The sequence below is a fragment of the Leuresthes tenuis genome, unplaced genomic scaffold, assembly GCF_036924035.1.
Source record: "Leuresthes tenuis unplaced genomic scaffold, fLeuTen1.0.hap1 SCAF_17, whole genome shotgun sequence".
Taxonomy (NCBI): Eukaryota; Metazoa; Chordata; class Actinopteri; order Atheriniformes; family Atherinopsidae; genus Leuresthes; species Leuresthes tenuis.
Genome location: NW_027325371.1, coordinates 32,253,568 through 32,276,681, shown reverse-complemented (window position 1 = coordinate 32,276,681; position 23,114 = coordinate 32,253,568). Strand labels below are relative to the sequence as shown.

Sequence of the window (23,114 nt, the reverse complement as noted above, 5' to 3'; positions counted from 1 at the left end):
AATTGTTGACTGCATGATCTATATATGGACTTTCCTGTTTTGAGGTGATAGTTTGTGCATTGCAATTTTGTTTCAGTTTTACTTTAGTGGTAAAGAACTTAGTTTTAGTATGATAGATGGATACACAGAACAGAGTATTCCTATCTTGATTTATTTCAAAATGCACATTTCATTTTCTTCCTATATTCTTCTAGCATCTATTTGTATTTTCTCTATTACTTCAGCAATGTTGTACCTGAAGTAACGTAAATTGCTATAGTCAAATCTACAAATCTCACTTTGTAGGAATAGTCAATCTGACTTTTAGATCAAATTGTGACCATCTAGTTAAAGCAGTATCTGAATATACACTTTCAAACATTTATATTTCATGTACATTTACTTTATATGCACATACATTGGTCTGCATGATGACTTACACAAAAAGATGTTTTCTTAGCAGACATGTTTTCCAATGTTTAAGATGAAGCGAGTAGTATATTGATGGGTGTAACTTGATTTTGTAGTTATTCCATTGCATGGTGCGGTACAACGTACATGTCTTGTCTGTGTCACCACTGCTTCACAAATGCTACAGTGATAAATGCCTGATCCAACCCACAGAGAGGTTATAGTGTCTGCAATGGAAAAAGATGCATGGAAGCCATACTGTGTCATATTGTTCCTTGTAACTGAAAAATGTCAGAGCTGAATCTTTTGCATAGATTGTACATGTAAGGGGAGAGAGTTTAACACTTCCTTTCAGAAGGTCCATACAAACAAACACCAGAGAACTGAATGTGGCAGAAGTGCAGATGAGTAGGAAAAACAGCGAAAAAGCACAGGAAATAGATACATCAGGTATTTATCCAGCACAATTACCTGGAAAAGTTGGTTTAAATTTCTGTCTTTAGAATGAAAATGAAAATTAACATTAACATGAAGATGAATACTCCTCAGCCACAGAAGCCTGGCAGCATGCAACACAGTGATGGTTTATGAGGACATTCAGGTTATTTAAGTTCCATATTTAAGGTCAAGCCATGTTGTTTGACCAAATCCTAACAAAGTATTTTATTTTGTTACCCTACTCCTTTCATTTTGAAAACCAAACCAACTGGCTTTGCTGCAAATATGTAACCAAAGAAAAGTTATAAAAAGAGAGGGAAAATGCCAATGACAGGATTTATCACACTGTGAAACAATTTGTTGATCAAGCCAACGACTGTTTGTGTATAAAAGTAAAGTATGCACTGCATGTGTCCAACAAGAGAAAAAAGATTAAATAGATACAGAGAGCATGGAGACGTTGTACACATGGGTGAAAAAACAACATAAAATGACTTCATAAGGAATGTAGACATAGTGCACAATTGTTTCTTCTTGAAAAAGAAAAAGGGCAGCATATTTTCTTGGAAACTACCTTTGGTAAATCAGTCTGGAAACTCTGTAATAAAGCAATAAAAACAGGCTGATAGGTGTTAAAGTAAGAGTACATTTCACTCATTGAAAACTCGTTTAGAGCTAATACAACAATACTTAGCAATGAGGATGAACTTAGAAAATGAATGGTGACATCATCACAAATCTACAGTGAGCACAAGAATCGTGAACAGCGAAAGAACAAAGATCATACTGCAAGTTGTAAACCTTTCATTACAACTAAGGATCCAAAGGCTGCAAATACAGCAGATAGAAGAAGACAGCGAATAAGGAAAATAAAACAAAGGCTGGATTGGATTTCTTTCTATTCTTATTTTTCTGTCTAATGTCAAACAGGATGCAAAAAATATAGTTATGTTTGTGAGGCATGAATTTATTGCCTAGACCACAAAGTGGGGAATCCTTCAAGTCTGTTGGAAAAGCAGTGTGACAAGCTGATTGTGAGAATGTGATTCCTTTAAGGGATCTAATGTTTAGATTTTTCATTACTTATGATTTTTGTTAAGTACATAATTCCTGATCTGTTTTATCATAATGTGAATTTCAAGTGTAATGGCTGTTATTTTGCAGGTCATGTTGGAGCAAATGCAAGGCCTGATGCACCTTGAACTGTCAGGCTGTAATGACTTCACAGAGGCTGGCCTGTGGTCCAGTCTTAATGCCCGGCTAACATCCCTCAGCGTCAGTGACTGCATCAATGTGGCAGACGACGCCATTGCTGCTATCTCACAGCTCCTGCCCAATCTATCAGAGTTGAGCCTTCAGGCCTACCACGTCACTGACACAGCCATGGCCTATTTTACAGCCAAACAGGTAGGTTGTCAGAACAAGAGATATATCCACATTCATTCACTATGGAATTCATCATCATTGGGCATTATATTTAGTTTTTATTGTTGTTGTTGTTTTTTTCCTGTTATGAAGTTGGAATGAATTCAGTAACGAAATATCATGCAAAATATCCTCTTATTGCTGCTTCATCAAGCAGCCTACAGTTTCTTTAAATTTCCCATTATTCACTTACATAAACTTATTAATAAAATCCAATTGCAGGGCTATACCACCCACACTTTACGGCTTCACTCCTGCTGGGAAATCACCAACCATGGTGTGGTAAACATGGTTCACAGTCTTCCCAACCTGACTGCCCTGAGCCTCTCTGGCTGCTCCAAGATCACTGACGATGGTGTAGAGCTGGTTGCTGAGAACCTGCGTAAGCTCCGCAGCCTGGACTTGTCCTGGTGCCCTCGAATCACTGACATGGCTCTGGAGTACATTGCCTGTGATCTACATAAACTGGAAGAACTGGTGCTGGACAGGTCAGTGATCTTTGTGATCCTCCATACATCTTTATAAAAGGACCTAGAATCTGTGCTCAAGTCAACAATTAAGAGTCAAAAGCCAAAGTAGTCTTCAGAATTATTTGATTAAAGTTGGAGGGTAACTTGTAGAAACAGTAATAAGTAAATAACAGAACTTTACAAATGTTTTAGAATATGAACACTGTGATGATTCAATTTGTTATAAAATAATGGATAGCATATCCATTCATCCATTTTCTATACCTGCTTAATCCGTCGGTTGGGTCGTGGGGGGGCTGGAGCCTATCCCAGCGGTCATTGGGCGAGAGGCAGGGTACACCCTGGACAGGTCGCCAGTCCATCACAGGGCCACACAGAGACAAACGAGACAAATTACCACACACACGCTCACACCCACTCCTACGGACAATTTAGAGTCATCAATTAATCTAACATGCATGTTTTTGGATGGTGGGAGGAAGCTGGAGTACCCGGAGAGAACCCACGCATACATGGGGAGAACATGCAAACTCCACATAGAAAGGCCCCAGCTGGGTGGATACTATTTAAAGTACCAAATCTCACCTTTAAATCAAGTTGCCTTGAATCAGAAACAATCATTTGGGAGTTAGTACTTAACACACAAGGATTCATATCTAACATACACACAGTAATTGGATCAGTTGTGATGTTTAGTATTCTATGGCAGTCAGTTGGTGAAGTAGGTCAGTAGGTTGAATAATTCTATTTGTCATGGTCATTTCATAGTGAATCAGAATGTGGCTTGAAACTGAATTATAAAGTGTATGAAGTGTGTTTGATATTACAATATGTAGAAATACATAGGGTGAGTTTTTTGTTCTCAGGTGGCACTCGGTTTATTAAGGAGTCCTGTGTAATGTAACAGTATTAGATGTCAAAGTATTGGATTAAAATTCATCTGCGAGTACAGTGTGTTAAGTGTTTGAAGAAGAGTGGAAGAGTGTACTAGTCTGTGTGAGTCAAAAAAATCTTAAAACACAGTTAAAAGTGTCATAAACTAAATCCTATTTTTATGCAATCAAATTATCATCATCATGACCTTCATCATCATCCTCATCAGTTTCTCGAGTTCTCTATGGTGGCAGAACTCTGTGATGAAGGAAACTATATTTCTGCTGAGCTCAGTTTAAAACAGCAGACTTGTCTTTTTGTAGCAAATGTAGGATGGCATTGCAGAGTCATAGATTTAAAGCTACAGTCAAAATGCTTGTTACATCTTAAAATTGTGATTTAAAGGGTCCATGAAATAAGATTACATTCACCTGGCAACGGAGGAACACATGTCATCAGCCCAAGCTTTCCATTCACACAATGAAGCATGGTGGTGGCAGCATCATGTATTTCATAAGTTGGGCTGGAGAAATTGGTCAAAATTTGAGGGAATGTTGGTAAGGAATGTCACTAAATACTAGCGCACTCTTAAGGAAAACCTCTGTTGTTGAGACCGGGAAGGAGATTCTCTGTTTAGCGTGACAATGATCAGAGGCATGCTACTAAAGCAACACTTGGGTGGTATAATGCTGTCTTCACAGAGGGTGAGCATGCAGAATGTGATGATTTTCATTTTGGCTCCCATGTTAACAGAATAGAGCTCACATCACTGCAGCCATGAGGCATCTAGAGTTTTGGCATGGTGCTTATTTTTCATGCATTAGGGAAGCTTCAGGAAAGTGGTTCTTGGCAAAATACACAGTAAAATTATTCAGTGATCACTATATTGACAGTAACAATATGCCTTTCATTGTAGTTTAAGTGTGTTGACAACATATCACAAACCTTAACTTACCTGTTATGATGATGATTAATATGACATTGCTCGCTGAATGCTCCTCTGGTTGACAGCAGCTACAACCAGGTGTTTTTGATCCTTTGCCTGCTGGGAAAATTTAATGTGGTTTCTCTTGTTTGTTATGTTTCCAGAATATTTTTGGTTTGTCATAAAAGCCAAAGTGCTGCCACATACAGGCTTTTTTTAGAGAGGGTGTTGGTCTTTTTTCTCACCAAGCCATCTTGTGGGTGCTATTGACTCCTTCAGTTTCAGTTTTCCAAGTTCCTATTTTTGCGTGCCTTCATTACCTTCATTACCAGGTAATAAAACATTTACTTTTGAGATTTGTCAATCAAATCAGAATCTTTCACTAGTGCATCTTGATGCATCAAAGATTTGGCTGCTTCTCTTTTCCTAGTACAATGTATGTGCATTTAGAATATAACATAATTTGTTAGAAACTCTGTTTTCAATTCAGTAAGTTGAAACGGAAAGACATTTCATGTATATGTGTGACATTATTCACATCTTATTGGCAGATTAGCAAGTTAGCTGTGAACCAAACCCTAAAAAAAACCTTTGTTATACCCAAAGATGGTTGGTTTATCCACTAACCCTGCTTCATGACCATCCAATTTCAACCATGCTTAGATGATATTAAGGGACATAATCCTTGTCATGAAATGATTTCCGACACCATTACCCCTACATCAGGATGAGTTTCTCTCCTCAGAAAACCCAATTATTCAAGCATCCATGTGTGTACTTGTAGAGTTCTTTTGACTACATATTGAGTTGCTCCAGTGTCAAAAATGGAATACATAACTATTTCCATTCATACAATACTTTTGTTAAGTGGTGCTATAGTCAGGAATTTGATTTGAGTTAACAACTTTGCAAATCGATGCTGTATTTTATAAGCAGCAGGATGTAAGGAAAGTTTGTGAGTATTTTATGTCAACCAGTGTCCCTAATTTCATCAAGGGAAAGCACATGATTTACTTTGGTGTAATGTTGCGCATTCTGTCTACTTGCAGGTGTGTGCGGATCACAGACACAGGACTGGGCTACCTGTCAACTATGTCATCACTAAGAAGCCTTTATTTGCGCTGGTGCTGTCAGGTAAAATACACTAAATGTAATAAACATATGATGAGGGTTTTCCAACTTGCAAAACATCTCACATTTAATTTTCTTTTGACCATTTTCTTTTCTTTCTTTTCTTGGTACCCTCTCAGCTCAGCTCAACTTAAATTTATTGTCATTCTTACACACGGATAGTATACAGAGGAAGAAAAATTGGTTTCTACAGACCAAAGGGCGCAGACAGTGAAACAATAAATATTATTAGAGTAGAGGGAAAAAAAGGAAAAAGAAATAATCACTTCAAAATACAATGTTTGAAAAACAGAAAATGATTTCGAACATAATCGGAACTACTTTGCCTGCCATTATACATGTGATGGCAGGAAAAGTGTTACATTCTGATTTAAAGATATTGTAAAATTTCCAAACTTGGCAATTTCTTTTCAGTTATGTTCAAATTTTTACTGACCAGCAATAAAGGTATTGATTTAGTGAGATGTGGTGCTGCTTCTAGTTGTAGATAATAATTGAAAGGCAACATTTCCGTCAGGAACAAAGATGGCTTCCTGAAGCCCCACAGCTGTATTTTCGCCAAGGCTTTCCTAAATAATTTGATACATCTGTTAACTTGAGCTAATGGGTGAAAGCTCATGAATGATGCTTGTTGTAATTGGGGACCACAACTACACATTGTGACATTACAATGTCGCTCTTAATTCTCTATGTACAGTTAATAGACAAATCACCCCATGCTTTCAAAGAAGTTTATCACAAACAGGAGTTCTCGGTCATGTACTCTTTGTAGTATGCAGCAAACCTAAGAGGTAGCTATGTTTCTAAACCCCAAAACCAAAAAGTTGATGGCAGTTTTGGTGCCTGTAGTTTGTTCAGTTTAATACTGTTTTGCACCAACCAGTAAAACTATCCTCATCATATCCTCAATACCATATGTTAGCTTAGTATCTTAGTTTTGTTTCACAACGTTTGCTGCACTCTGACTCAAACTTTAATTTCTCTCCTACTATAAAAAGACACCTCAAATGTTTTCATTTTATAACAGCATCAACTTTAATGAGTTAGTGATTAATTTACTTCGGTTTGATACACACAGTGCTCCTTTACTTCCCAATGACACAGACTCAATGAGTATGATTTCCTAAAGAGTGGGCTTCGGTTGTAAAACTTGCATGTGTATGTGTGTACATGTATGATTGCAGGTGCAAGATTTTGGACTGCAGCATTTATTTGGAATGAGAAGTCTTCGTCTACTGTCGCTTGCAGGTATGATTTATCCCTGTTTTTTTCCCCACACAAAAGTTTCTACCACTTTTTAAATGTGACCCATCATGACTGCTTTGCAATAACAAGAAGTCACAGGTTTGAAATATACCAACGCTGAGCTTTAGATTGTTAAGATATTTGATTCCCTCCCTGTACAACATGATAAGTAAGACATGCAATTAAAAACAACATGAATTCAGATTCACATTATTGTGATTCACCAGAGCTCATTAAGTGTGTTCACACATTCATCAAAGGCCTCAAATACAAAGATGTCATTGCAAATAGAATGGGGCAGTATGCAACCATCTCGAATTAAGTAGGTTCTTTGTATGAATAATGATAGTGGTCACTGAATACAAATATCCACTTGGCATTGTTTTATTCATACAGTGTTTTTGTATCATTGTGGCACCTTTGCTTACAACAGTTCAACCAGCTGAATTAAGTGATTGTGTCCATGTAACTCACACACCTTTGTTCTCTGCCCTGGAGCCTTGAAGAGGCATCTTGTTGAACTATAAGAATAAAAGGTGTTTATCCGGAAAGATTATTTGTCTACGGTTCAATTCATCTTTATTTTCAGAACTATGTTGCCTCGTCTTACTTTTTTGTTATGTGTAAATGGCCATTATCATATTGTCATTTTATTTTCTTCTGTTGTCTTTATTTGTCTGAAGCTCTTTGTGACTGTATTTTGAAAATGGTAATACAGATAAGAATAGCTATTAATTGTCATTGTTGTGTCATATGAGGCTAATTATACCCATTTTAAAGGCCTTTCATTAGAAACGCTACTCATGGAGATTTAAGCATTTTTCAGAAAAAATTTAGCTGCTGGGTCATGTGATCATTTTGTCTCACAGAAAGAAAAACACTAAATCAACAAGAGTATGATCTGCATCTTTAAAAAAAAAAAAGGAAAAACGTAACATAACTTTAATTCTTTTAAAGCAGCTCTCTTTGTTTAGCTTATATTTACTTTACGTATGTAGTGACAAAGCAAGCTTATTATGATGTTGTGGGTGTGATGTTTGATTATTTTTTTATTTAGCAAAGAGTAATCGGTCAATTTAGTATATAGTTTATTGGTTAGAGCATAATTTTCAGGCTAATAGATCATAAGAAAGAATGTTAATTGTAGCAAATACACTAATAACACGCTTCACGCTCCTTTGGCTGAGTCAGCACCTTTCTTCACTGAGCCTACAAGCTCAATATTGTTCTCCTACTCTGCTACTGTGCCTCCAGGGTGCCCTCTGCTGACCACCACTGGTTTGTCGGGCCTCATCCAGCTGCATGAGCTTGAGGAGTTGGAGCTGACCAACTGTCCTGGAGCCACTGCTGAGCTCTTCAAATACTACTCTCAGCACCTGCCCCACTGCATGGTCATTGAATAAGACCACCCAGCCCTCAGACCATTATATTTCAACCTTCCTCCTCCTGTTCCCGCCTCACTCTTTTCTTAAATTGTACCCAGGATACTGAACTGTTCCTCCACCAATCCCCTTTACCTGACCCCATACCCTGCCCGTCTTCCTCCACACCCAACTGAACAGACTAACCCACAGGTAGACAGAGAGGCAGGAAGGCAGATGATGGTACGTGCCAGACCCAGAGGATAATGGGATGGCATTGGAGCTTCATTTAAGAAGGTGCTGGAGTGAAGAGCTTGATGTGACGTCTTGTCTGACAGCAAGTTTCTTTTTCACAGTCAAAAGGCTTTTGCTTATAGAAGAGAGCATCTCTAAAGACTTTGATGTATTTTTTAACTGAGAGGATACTGAAGGGAAAGGCATGCGGATCCAGATGCAGCAGGAACAGGAAATATGACGACTTTTGTATTTTAGCAGTTGGAACTCACACATGCTCTCATACACTGTAAACACACTCACAAATATACTGTATGTGGTAAGTGAAACAAATCCATGAGTACTGACACTTCTGACTGACTTCCATCACTCTCTGTAATATAACTGCTGTTTCACTCTTTTTCTCAGAAGGTATGAAAAGCTTTTTTTTTTATATAATTTAGAGGAAGACACCACATGTCAGGAGTCAGATGGACAGATCTAATAATGTTTAAGATGCGGTTCAGGAGATGAAAGACAGGGATGGAACATCCCCTCTCTTTTTCTCTCTCCAAATGTGTGTGAAGTATGTGTCATGGACTCACAGTTTCTCATCTTTTCTCCAAGATGCCACCAACTTTTCTCATTTCTGTGTCTTATCAGAAATGAAAAAAGATAAAAGATGAAGAAAACATTTGAAAAACAACTGTTTACATTGGCTTTTTTGGGAAGTTGCACGCTTGATTGACTTGTTTGATTATTGTTTCAGTTTGTGGGGTTTTTCAGTTTTTGTACACATATTTGATTTGCAGAAGTGGTGTGGAATGTGTAGTAGATGGTGACATGTGGAAAGGGGTTGTTGAGACAACAGGTGCAACTTGATCAAGTAGTCAATCAAATGGAAAGCAGAGAGCATTCAAGTGCGAGAGTGTCTTTTTACATAAGCTGCTGTTCTGTCATATGATGACTAGAACAGAGTCACATGTCACATTAATTACAAACAAATCTATTAGACTGTCTTACATCTTGATATATCTGGATAGTAAATAAATACCTTTACTTAGCAGAGAGGTTCTGTTGGTTGAGGAACTTTTGTCCAAACTTGTGGGGAGTTTTGGAACTTTTCATTTCACATGATGTTTTGTGATTTTTAGTGCATTTGAACTTGTGTGGCCCAGAAGCTGCTAATGCAATGTGTGATGCAATTTGCAAAGCAAGATTTCTTCAAAGGTAAAAATAAAGGCTGAGAGATTTCAGTATTTAATATAAGAGCAACTCTTACAGTGTCCACTGTAAGAGTTAATATGGAAATATGGAAATTCTAATTAAAAAACAGTTTTACATATTATCTACTAACCCACCATCAGAGCAATTTAGAAAGCTTTTGTTTGAAGTCATGTTGGAAATTGATTTGAGAATTAGTTTGTGCGAGACTTACAAGCAACACATTTTCGGAACTTTTCATTTCTTTGTCTTTGATAAGAAACACACTTAGTTTCTTGGTTTTGGTTGGGCTTTTGAACTAAAAAACAATTGATGATAACAGCGAAGTTAACAGCTGAGATCTGGGAGCTATGTAAGCTCCCAACAAGAACATATGGGCAGACAGATTATCAAAGGCATAAACAGTTTGAGCAAAAAAGTTGAATGTGAGTACTAAAAGTGAGGTAATATGCTACATTTGAACCTTAGATTCTCCTAAACATCTGGAGAAAAGATATGCTCATTCAACATGTCTTTGTTCTGCTAAAGAGTCTGCCTCAAGGTAAAAATGACAAAATAGTGAGATTTCCCATAAACCAACAAGCTTGTAAGCCAGTGGTTGTATTTCTTTTTCTTTTTTCTGCACAAAATGGGTGAGCTCAGCGGTGAGCCACTGTCCTGCTTTCTGCCTTGTGCATCTTCAGATGTGCTGACTGCCAACTGGATCAGTGTCAGCCAGTATTAGGTTGTGCCAAACGCATCCGCAGCAGCACATAAAATGTGTCCGGTTGCCTCTAGCTGATTGCTGACTACAGTGAGATGGACTGAGTAACGTATGGACAAAGCAGACCATGCATGTTTTTACTTGGTCTGTGTTTTTGTTTCAGATTGGCTCATTTTAGATGTTGTTCAGCATCTCTTCGGTGTACAGAAGTATATTTATTTATTCTTGTATTTATTTATTTAAATTAATTTGTGTCTTGTTTGCAGAATTTATTTATTGAAGAGACATTCATCAGCATTTTTGTTTTAGTTTTGGAATTTGGAACTTAAATAAGCTCATTCATTGACTGCTGTTTTTTTTATCATCCATGTTTTGACATTTCAGGCCCCTCAGTAAAATAATACACGTGCGACCGTTAACATCATTAACAGTGAATTCAAGTTTTTGAACCTTCATAATACACAAAAGTATATTTTCCTCTGTGCAAGTCTGTGTCCACTTTGTATTGCTGTTTGGTCCCTTAAGAATAAGACAACACTCAGAGGTGTTATATTTACTGTCATTGTCCTGAATGTGGCAGCAAAATACAGAGTGTCACATACATAAAAGCATATGACATCTGAAATCAACCTCTGTCATGGCTAAGCAATGTTTACACTGTCTAGTAGTTTGAAAAGGGGCAAGATCTCTGAGAATTCTGTGGAAGCTTATTACTGACAAAACTATTGAACTTAAACAAATATGAATAAGATGTGAGCATGATCCAGCAAGCTGGCTTCAGCACAAGCTCTCTGCCCACTATGGTTTTGGAGAGCTAAGATAGTTTATTGAATGTTATGGCAGCATAATTCATACAAGACAATGGCAGTTAGGGTCCTGTGTTATTTTTACTATTAATCTAATCATTAAGTCAAATGGAATTTGTTTATTTTGCTAAATTCACCTTGCTAAATAAAGAAGTCCAAAACCTGGATACAGTACTTACAGACGCTCATTGTTATGTGCAGCTAATTCCACATGGATTGTGCCAGACGTGTCACAAAAAATGTGCTCGCTTTTAGTTTGTGAACGTCCTGTTGGCTTAACATTAATTGTCTATTGCTGATCAAATTCTATAAAGAATGGTTTGTAAAAATTGAAGATGAAAGTTGCAAACAAACAAAAAAGACATTTACTTGGACTGAGTAAACTTTTTTCGATTTTATTTCCAGTCTAATTGAACTATTTCATTCAGTGTCAAATCAGGTTGCCAAACTTTCGTGTGAAAAAAATCAAGCCATTTTTACCACATCACTGGACTGAGTTATGAAATTAGTCAATCTTTTGCATTCCTAGTTCAGTGACTCCAAAACATACATTTCAAAACTTATTTTGCAGCAATGGCCTTGGTGCTGCGCTCCCAAACCCAGACTCTCAATTTGATAACACAAATGTGTTTTGCTTTCAGTATTTTTGCTTTTGATGAGCTTCCACTTGTAAGTTTACATATCATAAACCCTCATGCACAGTCATTCCTCAGCTACAAACAACTAGCCTTTCTAAGGTACATCATCCAAGGTCATTTTCTAAGACAAATAATTTATATTACTGTCTGCAGTCTTTGGTCTACATCTGTCACCATTTTGTTACGACCCCTGTACAGCACAACTTTAAGTAAGCAGTAAAATAAATACTGACAGTTTACTGACAATGTTGAAATTGACAGAATTTGTGTGCTCTTTGTCCATCCTTGTGTTTAGCTATTGATGCCTGAGCTTGACTTACACTGATTAAAGACGACTCTTTCACTGAAAGCCAGTGGGTGGCAGTAGAGATCTTCTAGCTCAGGTGTATTCAAAGTCTGAGACAGTAAGTGTTCCTTCAGACAAAGTTTGGAAAAAAGACACCGCACTCAGTCCATCTTTTTATTTTTCTTAAAATCCTGGATGCCTATAGGATCATGAATATGTTCTTTAGCCCTATTTTCAGTTAGTAAGTGAGGCAGGATTACCATGCATTGCTGTTTGACATATTCAGACTACACTAAATAAATAAATATGTCCCCAAGTATTAGTTAACCTTTCAGCAACATTTCTGTTGTCATATGCCACAGGCAGATTTGGTTAACATGTGGTTTGAAGAATAAAAGATTAAGCTTTCAATCTCATTAGCTTGGTCGGGTGTCAACACTTTGTGAACAGAATGAAGAATTGCACTTCTAGACATCAGTGTTTCAGTGTAACGGCTTATGAGTCTATCAAAAACTTACTCAAACAAGGATATATCATCCTGCAATCTAGCCTCTGCTGAAAATACACAGTCCACTTGTGAGAACCCACCTACGTGGAGCAAAGCATTCTAAACGTTAAAGGAGGGATAAAGAGAAGGAATTGCAGCAGGTTCTCTACTACAAAGAGCAGTTGGAGGGAATCTTGATCCAAGACTGGAACAAAAACTGGTTAACACAGAAAATGAAAAACATTTCAGTGGAAAAGGATAATTACCCTCTCAATATCTGGCACTTACTGTACCAAAAGGATTAAAGGTCATACATTGCTTTTGAGGGGAAGGTGGGATTCCCTCATCCTATGTGTATTAGGTGGCTTTTTGTGCATGTAAAAAATCTGCAAAGTTAGGTGACTCATTGTCACCCACAGCAAAAAAAAAAAAAACTCCTCCTGAACTGCGTGAAACATCTTGTTTGTATTTCAGGCTTTTCTCCTAAATGACATTACCATGAAACACCTTTACATTGTGCATGTTTCGAAGGAAGTTTGACAGACCACAAACAAACATCAAGCAGCTGCATGGACTTCACCATTGTGGACCAATTTTCTGATTAATCAGAGCAACCTTTGGTAGGGAGGCCTTAAAGAAAAAAAAGTCAAACTGAGCTTTCATTGTGGAGAGGTAAAGTGTGACAGATATGTTTTTTGAACATGTAAGCTTCTCAACGTAGTAGATGCCAGAAATACCAATATGAACCTACAAATGTGCATAATATAGGCTCTCAGAAAAATACAAAAACAACATGGAGGGAGCTTCCACTGTAAGATATATAGCCCTGAGGGAATGAAATGTGTGATAACCATCACAGTTACTTTATAATATGCATGGCTGTGGATAATTAAACAAAATCTTTCCCTCTTCAACACGAATCCTCTATGTGGAGATGTGAAGCAAGGACAAAGGAGGGTGTAGCTCAGGAGGAAGAGCAGTCAATCGGACAGAGAGTGACTGTCACAATCTGAAGGTCAGTGGTTTGACTCCGGCTTCCCTGGGCTACATGTCGAAGCGTCCTTGGGCAAGACACTGAACCCCCTGTTGCCTAACGAAGTATCCATCGGTGTATGAATGGTTGAATGGTTAGAAAGCACGTAGTTATGTGTATCTTAAGACGTGCTGTATGAGTGTGTGTGAGTGGGTGAATGTGGCATGTAGTGTTAGAAGCGCTTTGAGTGGTCAGCTAGACTAGAAAAGCGTTATACAAGCACAGTCCATTTACTATAGGAGCTTAGAGTGAGGATAACAGATACAGGTCCTCTAGTATGAAGTATAAATACTGCACCTCATCTGAAGACAAAAAAGTTTTTTTTTGTTGAAAACTATGAAAAAATACATTTGTGATTACAATGCGAGTTCAAAAGTTTTGTTTTTGATCAAACTGTTGCTGTTGAAAGGAATCTCATGGGAGGGAGTTATACTGAAAGGTGTGAGGCAGCTCAATCTCTACTGGACAGTGTCAGTCAAAGTGACAGCTGGAGTGTGATAAAAGATCACTTATCGGTCAATTTTGCAGATGAAATTAAGACTCATGTGTGATATCAAATAAAGAGTTGAATGGGACTTGGGAGACACAATAAAACCTTTTTTTTATTAAGATTCCACTTGTGTATATGTATTAGCTTTTGTCCCAACACACAGCTGGTGAGTACACAAGAATTGTGTGTGCTTGTGTGACAGTGTAGACTTCTGTTCACTTCAGACTGTGCTGCCACCCAGTGACAGTTTGTAAGGCACCAATAAATCATTTCTTCCATAGCAGCTGTCCTCAGTTTGAGCTCCATCAGCTTTCAGAATATTTTGAATCTAGTCAAATTAAGTTAAAAATGTATCTTTGACTTTGCTTTTTAGTTTATTCAGAGATTACTCTGAGCCTAAATTTGCTGGAGTTAGATCAATTGTTCTTTATATTTGTCAGCAACTCTGGGCTCATTATTGTTAATAATTTATTTTTGTTATAGAGGAACTTTCAACTACCATGCAGGAGATGGGGTGTTGATAGGTTAATTACTATATAGTCTAATTATTATCAAATAATATATTTGAATAAGTAAAATATAATTAATAAGTATAAATAGGTATATAGTTTATATTTGTAACCATGGCTAACGTCCCCAAGTCCAACTCAAAGTGTTACATTACACACATGCTCACACACAAGAAGATGTACAATTGCATGTAAGAAGTTAGATATACTGAGATGTACTCATTGGAAATGCATAAATATATGAGTAAATAGTCAAATTAATGTATGTCTTCCCCCCTTCCCCATCCCAAATCCTCTTTCATTCTCCAATGTTGTATATATTTGTGCCCGAGTGTGCCTTCTTTTCTGTGTACCATTTTAAATCTTTTTGACAAGGTAATACAGGGACAGAAAATGTAAATTTGCTTTTCTGCTGAGCCAATATGGTGCTTCTGAAAATAATTTTGAGTCTCATTGTTGCTAGAATACATAATAACAACTGTTACTGATTCTTTATGTTGCAAATTAATTTCCCTTTCTGGAATTAATAAAGTATTGCTTAATTCAGTATGTTCCAATCGTAATACAAATGGAGATTTATAACACATTGGTTTCAGGTTGTTCTCACAAAATCTGGAAAATAAAGACAAAATGTGCCTGTTATTATACACTGAAGAGAAAGTTTATTATATTCTGTCATTGCATTGCATGTCAAAAATTAACTGGGGCTATTTTTTGCCCCATTATTAATGTATTTTACATAGACTTGTGGTGTAAGTAAATTGCCCTATTTCATTACAGACTGATTGTAGATGCACAGACTTTAACACCAACAGTTTCAGCCACAAACTTTGCAATTATCTGCAAGTGCTGTGTTTAAATGTGAGATTCTTCGAGACGTTGCTTTGCATTAGTGAGATGCTTTTGGTTGGATTTGCTGGAGATGCCAGTCCTTGAAGTCTACAGCATTTGCATATTTTCTTAAACTTTTTTGTTATTTTAAATATAATTTGGAGATCCTTCGAAATTCCCTTTTCTGACTCAGGGGCAACCAGAAACCTTTTTTCCTTAGGCGTTAGATAACTTAAGTCTTGGTATGATGACACCACATACTTGAGCAGCAAAGATAACAACAGAACTGTGATGTCAAAGGTTAAAATGAGACAATTTCCTCCTGTCACTGCTTTTAAACAGAAAGCTTGGCAGCATGTCAAGTAGCGCAGCAACAAGTGCTCCAACTGCCTGAGGAGATTACACAGGATTCAAATACAATTCTGAGTGTAGGTCTGGTGCATTGTGAAATAAGTCCCAAATACACAACTTATGCCTGTAAAATAGAGAAAGTTAACATATGTGTATTTGCGACAACTGGTACTTGTCATTGGAACCCTTGATTGTAGTCTTATGGATTTGAAGGTTTGTTTCCTTATTTATATATCTTGTAGTCAACTCCTTTCATGTGTTGTTCTTTTTTCATACTCCCACATACTTGACCTACCAAAACCATTCTCTCAGGAAATGCACAGACATATAGACTGACTTAAATTATTCAAAAACATTTCGATGTATAGTTACTCTTCAAAGTAAGAGAAAACAAATTTAAAAGTGTACACATTTTTCTGTTGTTTTGGCACTTTAATGTGGACTTTAAGCTTTGAAAAAGAATCATAAACACTGTTTGTAGGCCAAACAATCTGAATACATCAACAGTTTTCAGTTCCATCCAGTGTGGACATGGAGTCCAGAATAAAAAAGAGACTAATAAATGCAAAAACGCAGCAAACAACATAGAATGTCCTCCAAAATCCTACATTTAAATCGTTAAGTTTATACCTACAGTCAGTTATATCTTCCATAAATTTTGATTAAAATTATGATGGCAGCCATCTTTTTCAAAATGCAAACCAAAACCAATCTGCTCATCATCCACAATAGACAAAACAGTATGGATGACTTATTCTTAAAAGGTTTAGGAATTTTTAGATTTGAAACTCAGACAGATTACAGACACAGAGCCATAATAAACAGTCAAGCACTTGGCCCAGCAGAGGCAGGGAGTATATCATAAGTATGTTGTCACCAAATTGATATATGACAGATAAAGATGGGCATTTATCTATAGCCTCGGTTATTTCATTTTCAGTTTTTCCACCAGACTTTGTATCCTGGCTGCAGGAGATGCTGTGATACAGCAATTTGAGCTTTAGTGACAGCCAGCAGTGATCTTGGGTGAAAAGGTCTGGGCTGTCAACATACATCTACACAGGACTGCTGGATTTGGGTTACGTTCCCTCACACGATGCCCGCACCTACAACTTCTACTTATCACCATCCTTCTTGAAAATATGGATGAATTCGCATTCAAATACATCAGTTTCCAATACATTTCTTTCACCTTGTGAAAAAATGACTCATTGACAAAGCAATCCACTACTTGGTCCCAATATTAAAAAAGAAAGATGTTTTCTCTCTTTTCCCCATATCTCATTGTGACTGGATGATCTGCATTAGCACTCCTGTGGGAATGAAGGAGGGTATGATGGAGAGATCAGAGGTGGCTCTCTGTTTCGCATTTGTCAGTTCCATTCTCCAGTGGCCAGGTGGATAGAACCAGTTCACTGAAGTTCATGTTGCTCTCGTTGAGTCGTCGCACACGGTAGGTCTCGTAGTGGATGTTGTGTGTCACGTCTTTCAGGTCCTGCAGGTGAGACCTTTGTAAAGAGCCAAAGAGAATGATTCACAGATCAGATCGTCCTGAGTTTAAAAGTTTAAAAAGTGCTTGGCTTCCTGTGAATGAACGCTGACATAACCTCTATTCAAGTCGTAGAAAAACCATAGTTACAGTAAACCCCTCACTGACTAATTCTTCTCAAAGTACCCTCAACACTCAGTTTTAATATACAGGGAATACTCCAAACCAAACCAAACTCCAAACCCAAAGCAACTCTCAGTTAAGCTTTTTTTTTGCCAAAATCAAACACTTGTGCAAAGCAGGGTTTTTTCTATCAGTAAGATTGTTTTAATTCTAGGAGTTATAATCTATGAAAGTTAGTTCTGAATAGATCTAAGAACAAACAACTAAGAACAGAGCTAAATCCTTTAAAAAACTTCCTTTTTCCAGGTGACAGTCACTCTCTGTCCTTGCCACAAAGAAGATGACATAATAAGATCTGAAACAGCTCTGTTTGCAATTTTAAGACACTCAAAGGTAATTAAAGAGAATCTTGTGCCTGGACCTTTTTTCATGCTTTGTTACACTTGTAGCACAGAGCACAGTTGTAAAAAAAACAGGCAATCATTTGGTGATTATAAAGCTAGGAAATTAGCTATCACTTGATGAGGCCTCAACTATAGGGTAAAATGAAGGTTAAATAAATAAATTAATAGGACTAATGTTCAGATTATCTTATGTCCATTTCAAAATGTGTGATCTGTTTTCCAGCCTTCACAATTATGATGTCCTAACTGCTTATAGTCAACACGGTCTCCGTTTAGGTGGACACACTTAAAAATGGGGCAAAAGGTCTTGCCTCATGACCTTTTGCCAAATGTCAGCGCTTCCCTGATCTGTGTCCAACAACTTTCTGGGCCCCAAAAAAGGTTCAGGTAAATAAGGTACCTGTTTAGCTAACTCCTGGCACCAAATACCGGTGTCTGCCCCGACATGGAAGCTGAGGTTGGGTTTAAGCAGATTACCTATTCAGAACGGATGGAACATAAGAGTGCCTCTCAGAACTGGAAAAGTGCTTACCTTTTTATCTATTGATTATTTGGCTTTCTACAGCAGTGGGAGAGAGACAAGAAAGTGGGCAGAAAGTAGGAGCATATATGTATCTATATCTATATATATAGATATATATATATATAAAATCACATCAATCAAACTTTTGACTTTTGATGTGAGCATCACAGGATAGTTTTCAAGGGACATGAATGATAGTTTTATGAAAACGTAATAATTCACATAGTTACAATAATATCCCTCTCGTCATGAGAGGGATATTATCCAAAGATAATTCAGCCTAAATCACCACAAAGTATGTTTATGTTTCTGTATTTAGCAGACGCTTTTATCCAAAGCGACTTACAAATGAAGATTTAACAAGCTATATAAAGCTATATAAAGTAGCAGGAAACTGTAGATGAAAGATGTATGTCTTTCTTCTACTGCCCAATTTGATGGGTGGGCAGAGCATCGACACATTTATGGTATATTATAATTTTTTTAACCTCAAGGGGACAGGTCCCTAACTCGAAACATAACTTTTAAACATCAAAATGGAAAGCGGTTACTGTATATACTTCCACTTTGAGAAAAGGCAAACTGTAAAATGTGTATGTGTGTCTAGAAACACCTTAACTTAGTTTTACATTGTATAGATAAAAAGAATTGCATATAAGGTGAATTAAATTTCTCTAATTTAGATTTTCATAGTACATAGTTTACAGTAGGGGGCATAAACTCTCAAAAGCAGCATGAGCCAGCCTTCAGCCACTGTTAGTCACAAATAAATACCTCTGAAATTACTATACTTCTATTCATCCAAGCCATCCAAGAGCTTAAATAAGGGCTTGAATAAGAAAAAGGAAGTTTGGTTATCCATATTCAAGCTATTAGGGATTAAAATGACATGGATGACTGAGAAACTACATCAGCAGTCTACAGTTCAACTGTTATACGAACAAACCATAGCAGCATAGTTAAACTAGTGCCTGTTCTTTTTGCCCTGTACATGCTTCTCCTGGGTTCCATTTCTAAAAGGCACAAAGTCATTTTCACTGCTTTGCAGACAACCTTCAAATGTATCTGCTTGTAACCACCAACGACAGCCAGTCCGCAGTAAAAATGCTGCAGGATCGTCGTAGGGAGGCATGGTTGAGATTGAACTTTTTGAACCTAAATAAAGATAAAACTGAGATTCCGGTGTTCGGACAAAGTAATCCCCTGCATGGACATGACAGTGTGATTGATCCTCTGTCCTCCTACTGCCATCCTTTAGTAAAAACTCTGGGTGTGATGGTTGACCCTCTGTTTAAATTTGATAAGCACATCAGCGCTGTCATCAAGGCCGGCTTTTTCCAGCTGAGGACTCTTGCAAAGATTAAATCTTATCTTCCTCAGGCTGACTTTGAAAGAGCAATCCACGCATTAATAACATTGCGTTTGGATTAATGTACTTCTTTGTATATAGGGTTGGACCGGGGTTGGTTCCCTGCAGCGTCTACAGAGCGTCCAAAACACTGCAGCCCGCCAGGACTGTCTTGTGCATCCTTCACTGGCTCCCTGTCGGCTTTCGGGTGAAATTTAAGGTTTCATTGATTGTTTTTAAGTGTTTAAACTCTATGGGCCTGTCTTATTTGAGTGAGCTGTTGCAGCCTTACACTCCACCCAAAGCCCTGAGGTCAGCCGACCAGCTCCTGTTAGCTGTTCCCAAAGCCAGGCTAAAGACCAGAGGTGATAGAGCCTTCTCTGTGGCAGCACCCAGACTGTGGAACAGCCTCCCTTTGTCTGTCAGGTCCTCTTAGTCTTTAGGTCAGTTCAAATCCAGACTGAAAATGCATCTCTTTTCCCTGGCTGTCAACACTAGCTGAAATGGAGTTCGCCTTTGGCTTGCTACTTTGATTGTTATATCATTGCTAATTTCATTATTAATTTTATTTGTGACTATTTTATCTGTGATAGTTATTAGGGGTCTAGCAGCGTAGCTGCAGACACCTATTGTTTTAGCTGTTTTTCCTATTATTAGGGGTCTAGCAGCAAAGCTGCAGAACCCTATTGTTTTAGTAGCTTTTCTTATTATTAGGGGTCTAGCAGCGAAGGCCCAAGAAGTCTGGGGAACGTCCACCCAGAGGGGGCGCTATAAGTACAAAAACTGCATTTTGCTCATAACTTTGGAGCCGTTGATTCAAATTGGACTAATGAAGTACCGTTGGAATCCCTGGATGAAGACGAGTTCATTTCAAACACCAAACTTGGTGTGTGGACTCATGAAGCCTTCCTGAGCAGCTGCAGGCTTACCTGCTGTTCTGCTAGACATCGCTGCTTGCAGCTATATTTCTTATTGCTATTTTATCGGTGACTTTCTTAATCTGTGATGCAGTTGCTATTGTGAGGCACTTTGGTAAGCTGAGATTGTTTTAATGTACTATATAAATACATTTGAATTGAATTGAATTGAATTGAAAACTCACCTGATGAGTAGATCTCTCAGGCTGGCAAACTCACAGTGTGCCACATTTTCAACTGCGGAAAAAGAAATGTCATTTAGATTTGGGTTTGGAAAAAAAACCTGTCCTTTACATGGAAGTGTCCATTCAACTTAAGAGTCACATAAAGGCTGAACACAAACACAAATTCTAATCTAAAGGGAAATGCACAAATAAAACAGTAAATACATTTTCCTTTATATTTATATTCATTTTGAAGTCAGCCACACAGATTCCCCTCTCTGTTTAGGCCTCTTGGTTCCTTCCAGCTGTAAAATTATGTTGTAGCAGTGAAGCTTGTAAAGCTGCACAAAAGGGCACCCGCGACTGTGGTGGAAATCACGCTGCGTGGTGTGAATGACCAATCTCAGCTCATGAAATACAAAAAGCTTCATTTTAAAATGTGGGTACAAAATACTTCTGTACTTCGCATTTTAAATTAGTTTGACATCAGAATGGGTGGGTGCAAATTAGGAACTAGAACCAGATTACCATGACCTGAATGACTCAGAATCTAAATAAATGAAAAAAATACTGCAAACGAGTTATGCATTTCAGAGTAAAAAAATCATCATCTTGTTAGAAAAGAATAGAATTCCCTTTATTGTCATTATACAATGCACAACGAAACTGGAGAGCTTCTCCTGTGCTCAGAGCAAAACGTTTGTGTGAAACATCATTTATCTATATATTGGTGCAGCTGTCACAGTTGTTGAAGTCTTTGCTGCACCTTCTCATCTGTTATGCCAAACATTTGATCATAATCTATTTACCATGGCCACTGTACAAACTGAATGTCAAAAACAGGTGTGAAAATGAAATCTTACCTTCAATGATTCCCCACTTTGTTTTACGGCCCAGCACCTTGTTTCCATTCACCTGGTGCTCCTTGTCAGTTCCCACCACAGCAAAGGGAATGTTTTCCTGGACACACAGAATGAATGGATGGTTCTTTCATTATAACATTTGAGAACTACAGTATCAGTATACTGTGAACCTCAGAGGTTTATCTCCATGGCAACATTGTTAGTTTGGAATATTTGCCTCTTTATGTCATTTAGACATATTATTTCTTCTGAGTTACTGTCTAAAGAATTCCAACACATTCTTTACCCATATCTGTGTATGTATTGCACTTTGTCAGCTGTCACAATTGTGTTGATACATTCTAATATAATAAGAGGTCATTCTAATGTTTTAGAGGCTGAGATCATACCCTGATCCTGTCATTGCAGATGCGCTCTTCTGGATCCTCATCGTATTCTTTCTGGGGGTAAACACGAATTCCATTGACAGACAGGTCTTGCCTTATCTGCAAATAAAGTCAAAAGTTAAACATAAGCCAGAAATCTGACTATCTGGTTTGCAGTGAGGGGCATACTGTTCATTAAAAAAAGAGCCACATGGATGGAATTACATGGTAAAAATAAAGGGGGTATTTAATTATATGTTTTGGCCTCTAAACCAAAAAACAACTTAAGCAGATGTTCCAATATACATCTTAGATATTTGTGTGGTAAGTCTTTTAAGATTCTATATGTGGAGACAAACAACAAATTAAAAAAAAAAACTAAACCTATACATTTTCAAATCTACACAATTCATGTCAAACCAGGTTAAATAGAAATGTAGCTGCTCAGGTTCAGCTGTAAGTCCAACAATACAGCTGGAATCTGCTAGAAAAAGAGTCAAGCAGCTTCTCAGCTGTTGCCAGGCAAAGAACAGTTTAGGAAAAGAAAAGTTTATTTGTACAGCAACACACACACACACACACACACACACACACATGTACACACAAAATGTAAAGTTAATTTAGGAAAATGATTACGTGAAAAAGACTTAAAAGAATCAAATAAGAAAATATGCCACAGTAGAATAAAAGAGGTAAAACCATAAAATATCAGTCACAATGCAGGTGAAGTGTCTGAGCATGTTGTCTTACCCTTTCTTTGAACTCCTGTCTTTCCTCAACAGTGAGTGTGTCAGCTTTTGCAATGACAGGCACAATGCTGACTATCTTCCCTAACCTCTTCATGAACTCAACGTCGATAGGGCGTAACCTGGAAACACAGAGTTCTGGATCAGACTGGACAAAAAAGATCAATGTCACATATAACTAATCCATCTTTGCTTTGGTCATTTAATAGGTATTGTTGACAATAATTTAAAAGAAAACATCAATAACCTAGTTTAACAGTTGGAGGCACTGATGAAAGAAAACACAATACAGTTACAAACACTTGCACTGACCTTGGTCTTTGGACTACTTGGACCTAAGTCC

General features: G+C 37.5%; 2 protein-coding genes across 4 annotated transcripts in view; one reads left to right on the top strand and one right to left on the bottom strand.

Annotated features, from left to right (window-relative positions):
- fbxl16 (F-box and leucine-rich repeat protein 16) overlaps positions 1 to 12,088 on the top strand; it is a 29,739-nt gene extending 17,651 nt beyond the window's left edge. Inside the window, exons 3-7 of the mRNA XM_072369781.1 lie at positions 1,993 to 2,235; positions 2,476 to 2,741; positions 5,571 to 5,655; positions 6,837 to 6,900; positions 8,152 to 12,088. Of these exons, the coding sequence (XP_072225882.1) occupies positions 1,993 to 2,235; positions 2,476 to 2,741; positions 5,571 to 5,655; positions 6,837 to 6,900; positions 8,152 to 8,300 (807 nt within the window). The 3' untranslated portion in view covers positions 8,301 to 12,088. The remainder of the gene's footprint in view (positions 1 to 1,992; positions 2,236 to 2,475; positions 2,742 to 5,570; positions 5,656 to 6,836; positions 6,901 to 8,151) is intronic.
- A 4,152-nt stretch (positions 12,089 to 16,240) lies between these two features.
- The window catches only part of septin12 (septin 12), a 66,686-nt gene continuing 59,812 nt past the window's right edge, over positions 16,241 to 23,114 (bottom strand). For all 3 annotated transcript variants that reach the window (XM_072369778.1, XM_072369779.1, XM_072369780.1), the window contains 5 exons: positions 22,776 to 22,893; positions 22,050 to 22,145; positions 21,661 to 21,757; positions 20,819 to 20,870; positions 16,241 to 17,337 (listed from right to left, as the gene is read on the bottom strand). In XM_072369778.1, the coding sequence (XP_072225879.1) occupies positions 17,175 to 17,337; positions 20,819 to 20,870; positions 21,661 to 21,757; positions 22,050 to 22,145; positions 22,776 to 22,893 (526 nt within the window). In that variant the 3' untranslated portion in view covers positions 16,241 to 17,174. The remainder of the gene's footprint in view (positions 17,338 to 20,818; positions 20,871 to 21,660; positions 21,758 to 22,049; positions 22,146 to 22,775; positions 22,894 to 23,114) is intronic.